The sequence below is a fragment of the Pseudogymnoascus destructans genome (genome assembly GCF_001641265.1).
Source record: "Pseudogymnoascus destructans isolate 20631-21 unplaced genomic scaffold scaffold_14, whole genome shotgun sequence".
Classification (NCBI taxonomy): Eukaryota; Fungi; Ascomycota; class Leotiomycetes; order Thelebolales; family Thelebolaceae; genus Pseudogymnoascus; species Pseudogymnoascus destructans.
Window position 1 is genome coordinate 594246 of NW_020167533.1, and position 12289 is coordinate 606534.

The 12289-nt window shown below is 44.8% G+C and overlaps 2 protein-coding genes across 2 annotated transcripts; one reads left to right on the forward strand and one right to left on the reverse strand.

Moving 5' to 3' along the window:
• Nucleotides 1-8763: 8763 nt before the first annotated feature.
• VC83_05671 (uncharacterized protein) lies at nucleotides 8764-9755 on the reverse strand (the record flags this gene model as incomplete). The annotated part of the gene is made up of 3 exons (XM_024469287.1): nucleotides 8764-8913; nucleotides 8964-9207; nucleotides 9721-9755. 3 exons carry the CDS (start codon nucleotides 9753-9755, stop codon nucleotides 8764-8766), a joined length of 429 nt encoding a protein of 142 aa, XP_024322978.1.
• KTR5_2 (alpha-1,2-mannosyltransferase (Kre5)) lies at nucleotides 9297-12226 on the forward strand. The gene is made up of 5 exons (XM_024469288.1): nucleotides 9297-10478; nucleotides 10533-10931; nucleotides 10984-11070; nucleotides 11117-11528; nucleotides 11585-12226. The coding sequence occupies exons 1-5, from the start codon at nucleotides 10288-10290 to the stop codon at nucleotides 11924-11926; spliced, it is 1431 nt and encodes a 476-aa protein (XP_024322981.1). The 5' UTR covers nucleotides 9297-10287; the 3' UTR covers nucleotides 11927-12226.
• Nucleotides 12227-12289: the final 63 nt, after the last annotated feature.

A 12289-nucleotide genomic window follows, 5' to 3' on the forward strand; every position in this document is an offset into this window, starting at 1 on the left:
ATGAATCATAGAGGGTTGTAGAAGCTTCTAGAGCTATCGTTCATGTTCCTAGGCCTCTAGTTGGTAGATATATGCCATGTGGTAGTATTGGCCCACCCCCTTAAGGAGGAGATTTTCTTAATAACTTGTTCAATGAGTGTTCAAATGATATGCCGTGATGTATGTAGCATAAACAGATGTAGTAGAAGAGTTTGCAGCAATCGTTGAGTAGTATTGCTTCTGTTGTTGGTGTGATAAGCCAAGATATGTATGGTGACTTGTAGGTTTGAGGAGGAGATTTCTAAGTTTGCTCTTGAGTTTGATAGCAAACTGAGTGCAACGAATGTCAGTATGACATGATCCCCCTTTTAAGGACGTTTGTGGGCTGTCTGCTTGCCCTTTAGCCAGGTGGCTTTCTTAGAAAGAAATTCTAGAATGAGCTTAGATGCATTTTTTAGATTTCTCTTAGGCTCCCAAGTGTTGTCACTTGTAGGATAGCCTTTCCACTTAACGAGGAAGTAGTCCTGACCTCTAAGTGTCTTTTTGTCAAGGATAGACTCTACTTCATATTCTGGTTGATCCAAGATCAGAACAGGAGGTGGAGGAGACTGAAGTGGTCTTAAGGAACTTTCTTGTGCCTTAGACAAGAGAGATGCATGGAAGACATTATGGATAGTCCAAGTAGGTGGTAATGCAAGCTCGAAAGCATTCTTGCCAATAGTCCTTGTGATCTTAAAAGGTCCAAGTCTTTTAGTATCAAGTTTGTCTGAAGGTCTAGTAGTTGTGATATGTCTTCTAGACAAAAAGACTTGATCACCAACTTTGAATTGTGGTGCAACCACCCCCCTGTTAAAGGCCTGAGCCTGCTCGTCTTGTGCACGCTGTATTTGAACCTTGAGATAGTCCTGGAGGCCCTTAAGGTAGATGATTCTTTCAGTAGCAGAAGGGTTTTTGAAATTTTCAGGACAATTCAGTTCTGCCACTTCAAACCTAGGGTGATAACCATAGTTTGCATAGAAAGGTGTCTCTTTTGTGGTGTTAGAGACTGTGTTGTTGTAAGCAAATTCTGCAAGATGGAGAAGATCTGCCCAGTTGTCTTGAGCATAGTTTGTATAAATTCTTAGATATTGTTCAAGTACAGAGTTGACTCTCTCTGTCTGGCCATCTGTTTGAGGGTGATAAGCTGTAGAGAAGCGTTGTTCCATGTTTAAGAGTTTAGAGAACTCCTTAAAAAAGTTTGAAGTGAAAACTGCTCCCCTATCTGAGATCCAGTGTCCAGGAATTCCATGATATTTAAAGACCACCTTGAGGAATAGCCACGCAAGTTCAGAAGCTGTGATAGTCTCATTGCAAGGCTCAAAGTGTGCCATTTTTGTGAGCCTTTCTACCACCACAAGGATAGAGTCATAAGGGGTAGCACCCCCTTTTGGGATAGAAGGAGGCAACTTGACTATAAAGTCAATGGATATGGAGTCCCATGGGCGTTCTGGTATAGGTAGAGGCTGCAAGAGGCCATAGGGCTTTTGCCGTGTAGGCTTGTTCAAGTTGCAAGTAGTGCAAGAAGATATATAGTCTTGAAGAGTAGTCCTTAGACTAGGCCAGTAGAACTTTCTTGTTAGAAGTTCATAAGTTTTTGCAAAGCCAAAGTGCCCTGCAGCTGGAGCATCATGGAACTGCTGTAGGAGGTGTAGCTGTAATCGTTTATCCCTTGGGACATAGATATAGTTCTTGAATAAGAGAAGTCCATGCTGATTTTTTGAGAAATTCTGTAGTCCAACTTTCTCAAGAGAGGAACCTTTCTTCTGGAGGTATTCCAAAGTTCTTTTCGCAAAGGGATCATGGTTGTAAGCATCTTTGAATGCTTTAAGAAGTGTTGCTGAGGGTGTATAGTCTTTAAAGGTCTCTGGTTCCTGAGAAGAGGTAATGGGGGCAACTTGGTCTTGAGGGGATAAGTTTACCCCTAAGTCCTCTGTAGTACTAGGGTTGCTTAAAGATGCTGCTATAAGCTTTGCTGAGTCTAGCAGAGCCTTTGTATTGCTAGTTTTAGCAGAATCTTGGTAGTCATGTCTTCTTGAGAGGAGATCTGCTCTTTGATTCTTGGCCCCTGAGACATGTTTTATAACAAAGTCAAAACCTCCTAGTTGTTCAGACCACCTTGCTTGTCGTCTATTGAGCTGTTTAGTGGTTGTAAAGGTCAAGAGGTTTGAATGGTCACTGTAAATAGTGATAGGATAGTTTGCCCCTTCAAGGTAGCATCTCCAATGCTTTAGAGAACATACTATGGCAAGCAGTTCCTTGTCTGTAATGGGATAGTTTTGTTCAGCTGCTGATAGCTTTCTTGAGTAAAATGCCACAGGCTGTAGCTCTTCTTGTTTGTCTTTTGGAGCTTGGTATAAGATTCCAGAAATGGCAAAATCTGAGGCATCTGTCTCAAGAGTGGCAGGTTTCAAGGGGTTAAAGTGTAGTAACATTTTCCCTTCTTTAAATTCTCCTTTAAGAGCATCGAAAGCATCTTGCTGTGTCTTATCCCAGTGATACAAAGTGTCCTTGTGAAGTAATTGAGTAAGGGGTAAAGCCAAGGATGTATATCTTGGTATAAACCTCCTGTAATAGTTGGCAAACCCAAGGAAAGACTGAACCTCTTTAATGCTGGAAGGAATAGGCCACGTTTGTACTGCTTTTGTCTTTTCAGGGTCCATCTGAATGCCTTCTGTTGAAATTCTATGTCCCAAGAAATCAACTTGAGACATATGGAAAAGACATTTCTCAAGTTTGCAAAAGAGTTGTGCTTGAGATAGCTTCTCTAAGACTTGTCTAACATGTAGAACATGCTCTTGAGTGTCTAAAGAGTATATAAGAATGTCGTCTAAGTAGACAACAACAAAGATATCCAAGTAAGGTCTTAGAATATCATTCATGAGAGCTTGGAAAGAAGCAGGTGCATTGGCAAGCCCAAAAGGCATTACCTGGTATTCAAAATGACCATAGCGTGTTCTGAATGCTGTCTTCCACTCATCACCTTCCTTGATGCGTATCAGGTTATAAGCTCCCCTGAGATCTAACTTGGTAAAGATCCTTGCTGAAGAGAGCCTATCTATGAGCTCAGGGATAAGGGGTAAAGCATATCTGTTTTTAACAGTGACTGCATTAAGGCCCCTATAATCAACACAGAGACGCAAGGAGCCATCTTTCTTCTTGACAAAGAGAATGGGAGCTCCTGCTGGTGAGGAAGAAGGTCTGATAAAGCCAGAACTAAGGTTCTCATCTAGGTATTCTCTGAGAGTTTTCAGCTCTAATTCAGATAGAGAGTAGATAGGGCCGTAGGGAGGCATTGAGCCTTCTGCGAGTGGTATCTCATGGTCATAAGGCTGGTGCTTTGGCAGAATTGATGCCTTTGCCTTGTCAAAAAGATGTTGGTAGTCTTGGTATGCTAAAGGCAAAATGACCTCCTGAGATGATTTCTCCAAATCTGAAGTAGCTGCTATCTCCAGGACAGGTTGGAAAGGTTTAACCCATATCAGAGATGATATATCGTCCATAGTTTGGTCAAAATCCTTGATCTGGGACAAGTTTGAGTCTTGGACCTGAATAGGGGTAACTGAGGCTTGAAGGGTTTTTTCAGTATTGAGCTCAGGATTTGAGCTAAACCCAAGCGATAAATGCTTCCAATTGATAGTTGGATCATGCCTTTGAAGCCATGGAAGACCTAGGATAACTGGGTACTTCATTGGTATAACATCTAAAGAGATGGTGTCTGAAAATGTTGATTTTCCTAGGGGAATCTCAAGTTTGAGTACTGGGGTGTTGCAGGTAATGGAACCTGAACTGATAGGAGTTCCATCAATGACTCGGAGCAACTCTGGAGTGCGTTTGGGAATTGTAGGTAACTGGTGTGTCAAGATGAGGTCTTGAGATATAAAGTTGCCTGTTGCCCCTGAGTCTATCATAGCCCTTGTAGACAACACCTGTTGTTTGAAATGGAGTTGAATAGGGATTAACAGGTGTGTGAGACTCTGAGAAAGCACCATCGACACATCTTTGTTGTCTAGGGGAGAAGTTATAGTCTCAGTTGAAGTTGTGCCTGCTAGGGATTTTTCAAGTTTTTCAGGAATAGCAGTTGTGACTGTGTCTGAGGCTGCTATATGTTTTGAATCAGCACTCCCCCGTGCTGAATAGCACTCCTGAATTCTGTGTCCCCCTTTGCCACAGTATAAACAAAGGTTGTTGTCCATTCTGTGTTTTCTTTCTTGAGGGGTAAGTTTACCCCTTTTCAGTTTTTGAGGGTATCCTGTAGGCTGAGGTGCTGGATTTGCTGTAGATCTCTTTATAGAGGCGTCTAAGTCCATAGGTTCAGGTGCTGAGTCCTTAGCAGTTGGTGTAGAGGTGTAATTGTTGAAATTTCTTGTTGGATGCCAGTCTTGGTTCTTCTCCTTTCTTCTTTCAAAAAGCCTATCATCAAGTCTGACAGCTTTCTCTATAAGCGTTTGAAGTGTTGTAGGGCGTTCTTCTTTGCTGAGTTCATCCTTAATAGAGCTCTTGAGCCCTTGGTAGTAAGTGAAGACTAAGGCTTCTTCATTCCAAGTCAAGTGAGAAGTGATTCTCCTAAATTCTGTTGTATACTGAGCAGCAGAGGTCTTTTGACATAGCTTCTGTAGCTCTCTTTCTGCTGTAGCAGTTTCGTTGATGTCTCCAAAGGTCCTGGTAAGTTCCTCTTGAAACTGGTCATAAGAGGTAATCAAAGGTGTAGTGGTATTTTGGTTGTTGCCACTAAGTCTTCTAAGATATGGCTCAAAGAAGTTGAATGCAGATCCACGGAGGTAGCTGGCAGCGAAATAGATCTTCTGAATGTCTGAGGTGAACTGATGAGGCCTGAGGGTGAAGTAGATGTCCAGTTGCATAAGAAATCCCTTCAACTTCCTCCTGTCTCCATGGTATAAATCTGGTGTTTGCACTTTAGGAAGTGCACCTGGGGTACTTGAAATAGCCAGAGGAGCTGTGGGAAGCTCTGTATGATGTGTCTGAGTTGAAGATTGTGTTGCTGAAGTGTTGGCTTGAAAGGTGTTTTCCAAATTCTCAAGTTTGTTTGCTATAGTTTGTATAAAGGCAAACAGTTGTTGCATCTGCTGTTCAGCAGTAGTTGTAGGAGCTTGGTCATCCTCCATTGTAGTATCGAAGTGCTGCTATAGAAATAGTTGAAGCTTGAAGCAGGCAAGGTGTAATGGTGGGTGCACCAGATATGAGAATCTAGCCACCCAAGGAAGGGATGAATTTACTAAGACAACACACTGTCTTAGGAAACAGAGCCAAAGGGTTGTAGCTTAGACTATTCCACAACGCAGCAATCAGGTGTATGATGTGGTGAAGTGGTTTAGACAAGTTGCAACAAATGTTGAGTCTGAGAACTCAGGGGTAAGTCAGAGGTTAGCACCTCACTGACTTTTCAAAAACAGAGAATAACAAGATCAATGCTTGGAAGCTTGGAAAAGACGTAGAAGTATGTGCTAGTCGATTTACTGTATTGCCTGCTTGCCCTTTCTTAAGGAAAGGGCAATCCTATTTATGCCAAAGGAGTGTAGTTCTCTCATTTTCCATGACTTTCCATGACTAACCAGGCTTGGTAAATGTATTAGAAATCAAGTGCGACCCACAACTAGCTTGCTAATCATGTAGTGAACGTAAGAGAATCCCATAGAACCATCTCTTGGGTTCCTAGCCTATAGGAAGTGAAAAGGAGGTCCAAGGTCAGAGTACCCTATAGACAAATTATGTCATAACTTAACCAATCTTGTGGGTAACTAAGGAGCGATGACGTGTAATGAATCATAGAGGGTTGTAGAAGCTTCTAGAGCTATCGTTCATGTTCCTAGGCCTCTAGTTGGTAGAGATATGCCATGTGGTAGTATTGGCCCACCCCCTTAAGGAGGAGATTTTCTTAATAACTTGTTCAATGAGTGTTCAAATGATATGCCGTGATGTATGTAGCATAAACAGATGTAGTAGAAGAGTTTGCAGCAATCGTTGAGTAGTATTGCTTCTGTTGTTGGTGTGATAAGCCAAGATATGTATGGTGACTTGTAGGTTTGAGGAGGAGATTTCTAAGTTTGCTCTTGAGTTTGATAGCAAACTGAGTGCAACGAATGTCAGTATGACACTACCTCTCTTAAAATCCGGTGGCTAGGAGCATAGCCACTGCTTGTAAGCTGCTTAATCCACTTTAAAAGGATTTGTTCTTGATTTGTTGACAGGTGCTGTTGTTGTTGACGCACTTGCTCGTGTATGCCCCCATTTACGCGACGTCAGTGCGACTCATATGGTAGCCCTAGCTCATTTGCAGCTGCGTAAATTGATATATACTAATTTCATTTAATAGCTACTACTGCTTTCTGGATTTCGATTTCGCGTTCTAGAGCCTTTATACTCCTTTTCCGGGTCATTCTAGAGTAGTAGAGGTGGTAATCGTTGGTTCTCAAACCACCGCCTGGAGGCGGTTGGCGAAAGCGAACTGGGACGCGAAAGCGATTGTGGGACACTTCGGGAGCGGACTCGCGACGCGACACGACCGACCATGAACACGACTGACAACGTAACAATGTGTAAATATATATAAGTTATAGAATTAAATAATTAAAAAAGATTTGGATCAATATTGTCAGGCAGTGATTGATCATCACAGCCACCGTCACTTGCATCGTGAATCATGTCGTAGTCCAAGCCTGCAAAGTTCACGTACCCACTCTCCTCGATGGCTAACAGTCGGTCCGCCTCCTCCTCCTCCTCACGTTTCTTCTGTGTAACGTCCGGGTCAATGATTTCTGTACGTAAGCCAATTGGTGGCTCCGTGTCTGGGTTACTTTTTTGAAATTCATGTAGGTCCTTTTTCCGTGTACGTTCTGCCTTCCGTGCATCGATGCCAGCACGGAGCTGCATCTTACGCTCAACGTTCACCATGCGTGTTCTCTCTCTTTTCTCCCGTGCTTCTTCTAAAAGTTGCTCCTTTACCTTCTTCTCATAAATCCTTTGCCGTGCATGTTCAACTGTAATAGCACCGCCTTTTTGAATAGATTTCCGACTTCTAACCTTCCGCTGTCGTTGCTCAGTCATAATAGTAGTAATTTGTACAAGCTCTGACTGGAACAGCTCAGCCTCTGTTAACTGAGTTTGGATTTCAGTATAAGAAGATGCCCACTTTTGCCGTGACGGTGAACTAAGGATCTTATCAAATGTTTGACTCCATGTTGAAAGATCATAACTTGCTTGAAATGCGCGTTGTGGTGTTTCTAAAACTTCTGGTTTTGCATATATAGCAACCTTCTCTTGAATCTTTTCATAGTTAGGTGGCCAAATACCTGCATCTCTAAAAGACTTGATACAGTTACCCTTTGTAAATGTCTGCTTACGGATAGTAGACAAGTCTCTAAAGAAAGATATAACATTATAATCTGTATCAAAATTCTGGATTGCTTGTTGAATTGCACGTCGGTGCCAATGTTTATATTGTGCAAACACAGTAACATCTAGCGGTTGTAGAATATGCGTAAGATGAGACGGAAACACATGTAAGTGTATATTGTGTTGATGTGCAAGTATTATAAACTCTGGAACTTCATGTGAGACATGAGAGTCCATTATTAACAATTTCGTTCTTATAGACGGTGTATGTTGAATAAAATGCTGTAGATATTCCATTGCAAGCTCAGAGTTTGTATATCCGGAATCGGATACTGCAACTTTCTCATCACCGTGTAGATTGTCATGGTACCAACTTTCCATGTGTAATTTTCCTTGTATAATAAGGAACGGTGGAAGTGCAATGCCAGCAGCTGAAATTGTCTCTATAACTGTAAGACTTTGTCTGTTCTCTGGAGCTTGTATATAAAGCTATAAATATTAGAATAATATAAAGTAAGATAAGTAGAAACAACTTACCTCCTTTACTGCAGATGGTACCAACACATGTTCACCGGTGCTCATTCCTACACGGAATCCAACTTCATCAAAGTTGTAGATATCACCTGCAGTAATATCTAGTTGATTACACACATCTTTAAATTCATAAAACCATTCTTTAATAGCTGATACTTCATGAGATGCAACCCGTGCTGCTTCAATTGGCCGGGTTTTTATTGTATGGAAGTTGTGTTGTTGTGTCTTAATCCATGTCTGGAACCACCGTTGTGATGGTGGTGCACGTGTTGGAGTTTCTGCTGCACGTAGTTGGCAGATGGCACTGAACACCATAGGCTTAGTTGCACCGTACCCATTTTCGTACGAGCGTTGGATGTATCTTTGTATAGCTGTAACTTGTACATCAGACAGTACTCTGTTCTGGCCTCCGCGTGGCACAGCGGTGCGTTGTGGTGATGCGCGTCGTTGTCGTAGTCGTATAGTCCGGAGCGTACTTGGGTTTACTCTGTACATCCGTGCTACTGTAGCACTCTTCTCTGTTGGGTTTTCATTTAAAAATTCAATGGCATTTAAAAGAGCTTCATTTTTATTTACTTCAACTACCGGCATAGTTGTGGTTGTAGTTGTGCTCGTTGTCGGTCATGTTCATGGTCGGTCGTGTCGCGTCGTGAGTCCGCTCCCGAAGTGTCCCACAATCGCTTTCGCGTCCCAGTTCGCTTTCGCCAACCGCCTCCAGGCGGTGGTTTGAGAACCAACGATTAGTAGTCGGCTGGTTTAATAAATGTACGCAGCTGCTTGGTTTTATGGGGGGCCCCAACCCGACTATACATTACGCCATTATACCCATTACACCACGACCTACGTTAGTCCATCTGGTCCTCACTCATCATCCCCAAAGCTCAGCTTCACCTTCTTGACCTTCTTTTTCTTCTGTGGCGGCGCCTGTTTATCTTTCCCGGGGGCATCACTGACTTTCCCTTCTTCCTGCTCTGGCGCCCCTACAACCTTCCCAACCTTTTCGTTTCCTCGCTGCCCCAATTGCGGCAATCTTCTCCTCTTTCGCTCTCGGGCTCTCCCACCGCCTCTGGCTTGGCCTCCTCCGCAATTTCCTCGCCTTTCTTTGCGCCCTTTTTCGTCACACCTAAACTGTGTAGCTCATCATCATCGAGAGCTGCCCCCTCTTCGTCTACATAGACCGGCTCATCCTCCTCGTCAGCGTCAGGGTTTGGGGCGCGCTTGGGGCGTGGTACGGCTGTGGAGCCCCCAGTGTTGTCGGCACGGAGGCGCTGGAGGAAGGGCGGGAGAGAGGAGTCGTATGAGAGACTTTTTGGAAGTGATTTTGGGGGACATGTCGACAGAGGATTGTTAATTGGCTGTGATAGTGCCAAGGCGGGGTCGTCGAGGCTGAATCTAGAAACACCGTGCTGTTGGTGAAGAGTAGTGCACGTGATTAGATGTATTGGAGGGGCTAAATTACGGCAGAATTGTTAATTAACAGGGCGGTGTGCAACTAAATTGTGGTGTCTCCTTCCCTATTCTGGGTTCGTGGCTCGAATTGGACCTTCCTACTCAACAGGGAGGGACTCACGAACGTTCTACCAATCCTCGACACTATATTCCGCGCAACGATAGACAGGAGTAGAATGGCATCTTAAGAGAATTCGTTCCCCATATATTTCTCCCATACCAAGATCTCGTCAGTTCTCACCAGCCAAGACGTTCAATCGACCCTGAGGGCCACATATATCTGTCTCATCTCATGACATAACAACGCGCGAGTCGCTTGTCATAGTTTCCCAAGAAGAGCGTCGAGTCTGCGCCACTCTTGGAACCAACTCCCTCTCCCGATTCTCGACGCGTTCAAACGCCATCACAAGGGCGAAGGGATTTTTGTTTCCCTTCAGCCACTCCTTTTTTCATGGATCCTAACAATTTGCCCCCGAACCTCGAGAGTGTCTCCGCTGCCTTCAACAGAATAGCAGAGGACGTGAACACTATCAACGAAGAGATCCCACGTCTTGATAATCTAGAGCCCATCCAGCAAGCCGGGCAAATTCAGACCACGCTTGCGGAGCACAGCTGACTATTTCAACGGATCCTAGACCAACAAGCCAGTAACTCCCAGGAGACCTCACGCCGCCTGATCGCCATAGAAAACGCCCAAATTCGGAATTCAAATTCACAACGCCTTCACTACGATAGTTTAGCCATCATTTCCCCGCTTCTAGACCCCGAAACAGGAGTCGCTATACGAAACTGCCCAGACATAATTGCAGCTATTTACACATTATCTGCGCACCGAGCAACCATCATAGGTATCCTTCAGGTCCCTATACCCGCCTCTTTAGAAGCAAAGAGAGAGGCTGTACGGTTCCAATTCATCTAGGTTCAGTCTTCGCAGCTATGGAGGTTGTACGGCGAGTTATCAGACGCCCCCTGCGGTTAAAAGGGAATTCCGCCGTTTCCGTACCTCTCGGCGTCGTGCTTTTATTTCCCTTCATGGTCGTTATTTGCATCCTGGTTTTGTTTGTGCAGCACCCGTCGTCGCTGGGGAGGGGGTTATTAATGCCTGCTGGGGGACCGCCAACTATAAGGTATGGCTTGTGGATCTCTGCGATGGCTCGGGCTCATAGCTAATGTATTTACAGGAAAATTAGCGAGAAGTACGACAAGGTGTTTGTGACAGGATGCGATATTCCGGATACCACGAAGCCAAGGGCTAATGCCGCATTCGTCGTTTTGGCAAGAAATAAGGAGTTGGAGGGGGTTATCCAATCGATCAAGTCTATCGAACGTCATTTCAACAGATGGTATCATTACCCATACGTCTTTCTCAACGACGGCGACTTCAACTCAACTTTCAAGGAGACCGTCCAGAACTATACCAGTTCGTCAGTAGAGTTTGGGAAAATCGACTCGAGCATGTGGGGCTTCCCGGATTGGATAGATCCAAGGGTTGCGAAGGAGGGAATTGCAAAGCAAGGCGACGCCGCAATTATGTATGGTGGCATGGAGAGCTACCATTCCATGTGCAGATTCTACTCTGGGTATGTCCAGACAAGTAGACCCTTTGAAATGGAATGTCACTAATTAAAATAGATTCTTTTACAAGCATGAATTGCTGCAAAAGTACGAGTGGTACTGGCGCCTTGAGCCAGAGATCAAGTACTTCTGTGATATCACTTAGTAAGCGTTCTATACCATAGTTGATGGGTTAAACTAACGACTGTAGTGACCCGTTCCAAAAGATGATCGAAAATAACAAGACATACGGGTTTACCATCGCCGTGAAGGAATTGAAGGAGACTGTTCCCAATATCTTCCGATATGCATCTGCGTATATGAGAACTAACAACATCAAGTCCAAGGGGCTCTGGGAGATGTTCGTCGAGCCTGACCTAGAGGGACCGAAGAAGAAACGCCCAGAAGATTCGCTAGGCTACAAGCCTCCAATTCCAGAACCGATTCTCCGCAAGGGCTCATCATTACCTGATGTTGACCCCGAAGCCATGGAAGGCGAGAAATACAACATGTGCCATTTCTGGTCGAATTTCGAGATTGCAAGCCTCAGCTGGTTCAGGAGCAAGGAGTACGAGGACTTCTTTCAGATGATGGACCGCAGCGGCGGTTTCTGGATGGAGAGGGTACATCTCCCCGACCCCTAATTTTGTAACAGAGTATCTGCTAACACACTCTACAGTGGGGCGACGCACCTATCCACTCCCTGGCCGCTGGCGCCCTCCTTTCCCCGAGCCAAGTCCATTATTTCCGCGACTTCGGGTACCGCCACACGACTATCCAGCACTGCCCTGCCAATGCGCCAGCACGGCAGCTGAAGCGCGACCCGTGGCCCGAGATGACGACTACGAACCCACGCAAGAGGCGCGAGGAAGACGAGTACTGGGACAGCTGGGACGACCCGAAGGAGAACGGCGTCGGATGCCGATGCCGCTGCGATACGGACATTGTGGATGTGGAAGGGAAGGAGGGAAGCTGCATGGCCGAGTGGGTCGATGTTGCGGGTGGATGGGCGGGTCCTTGATTGGCTTTGGGGTAGCATGCAGGCGGTTTATATTCATGTATGAACTAATTGGGCAAAACTTGGGAAGGAGAGAGTGTGAAATGGTGGCAAATATCATGATGCTGATGATTGTGCTTGCTAGGGAAATAGGCTTATTAGCATAGCGCAGGTGTCGCAACAAGTAGGCTGCGGGAGGGAAACGAGGGTGCTGATACGAGCATCCGAGACTCGGCGTTTGCGGCTGTAGAACTTGGGGGGGAGGTGTATTGTATTTGTAGTGCCTTTAGCATAGCTTTTTCGAATACGGACTCATGATACCATTAATAGAACTCTTTTTCAATGACCGGGGGATGGTGAGTTATGGGCGACTTTTTGTGAGGTGAA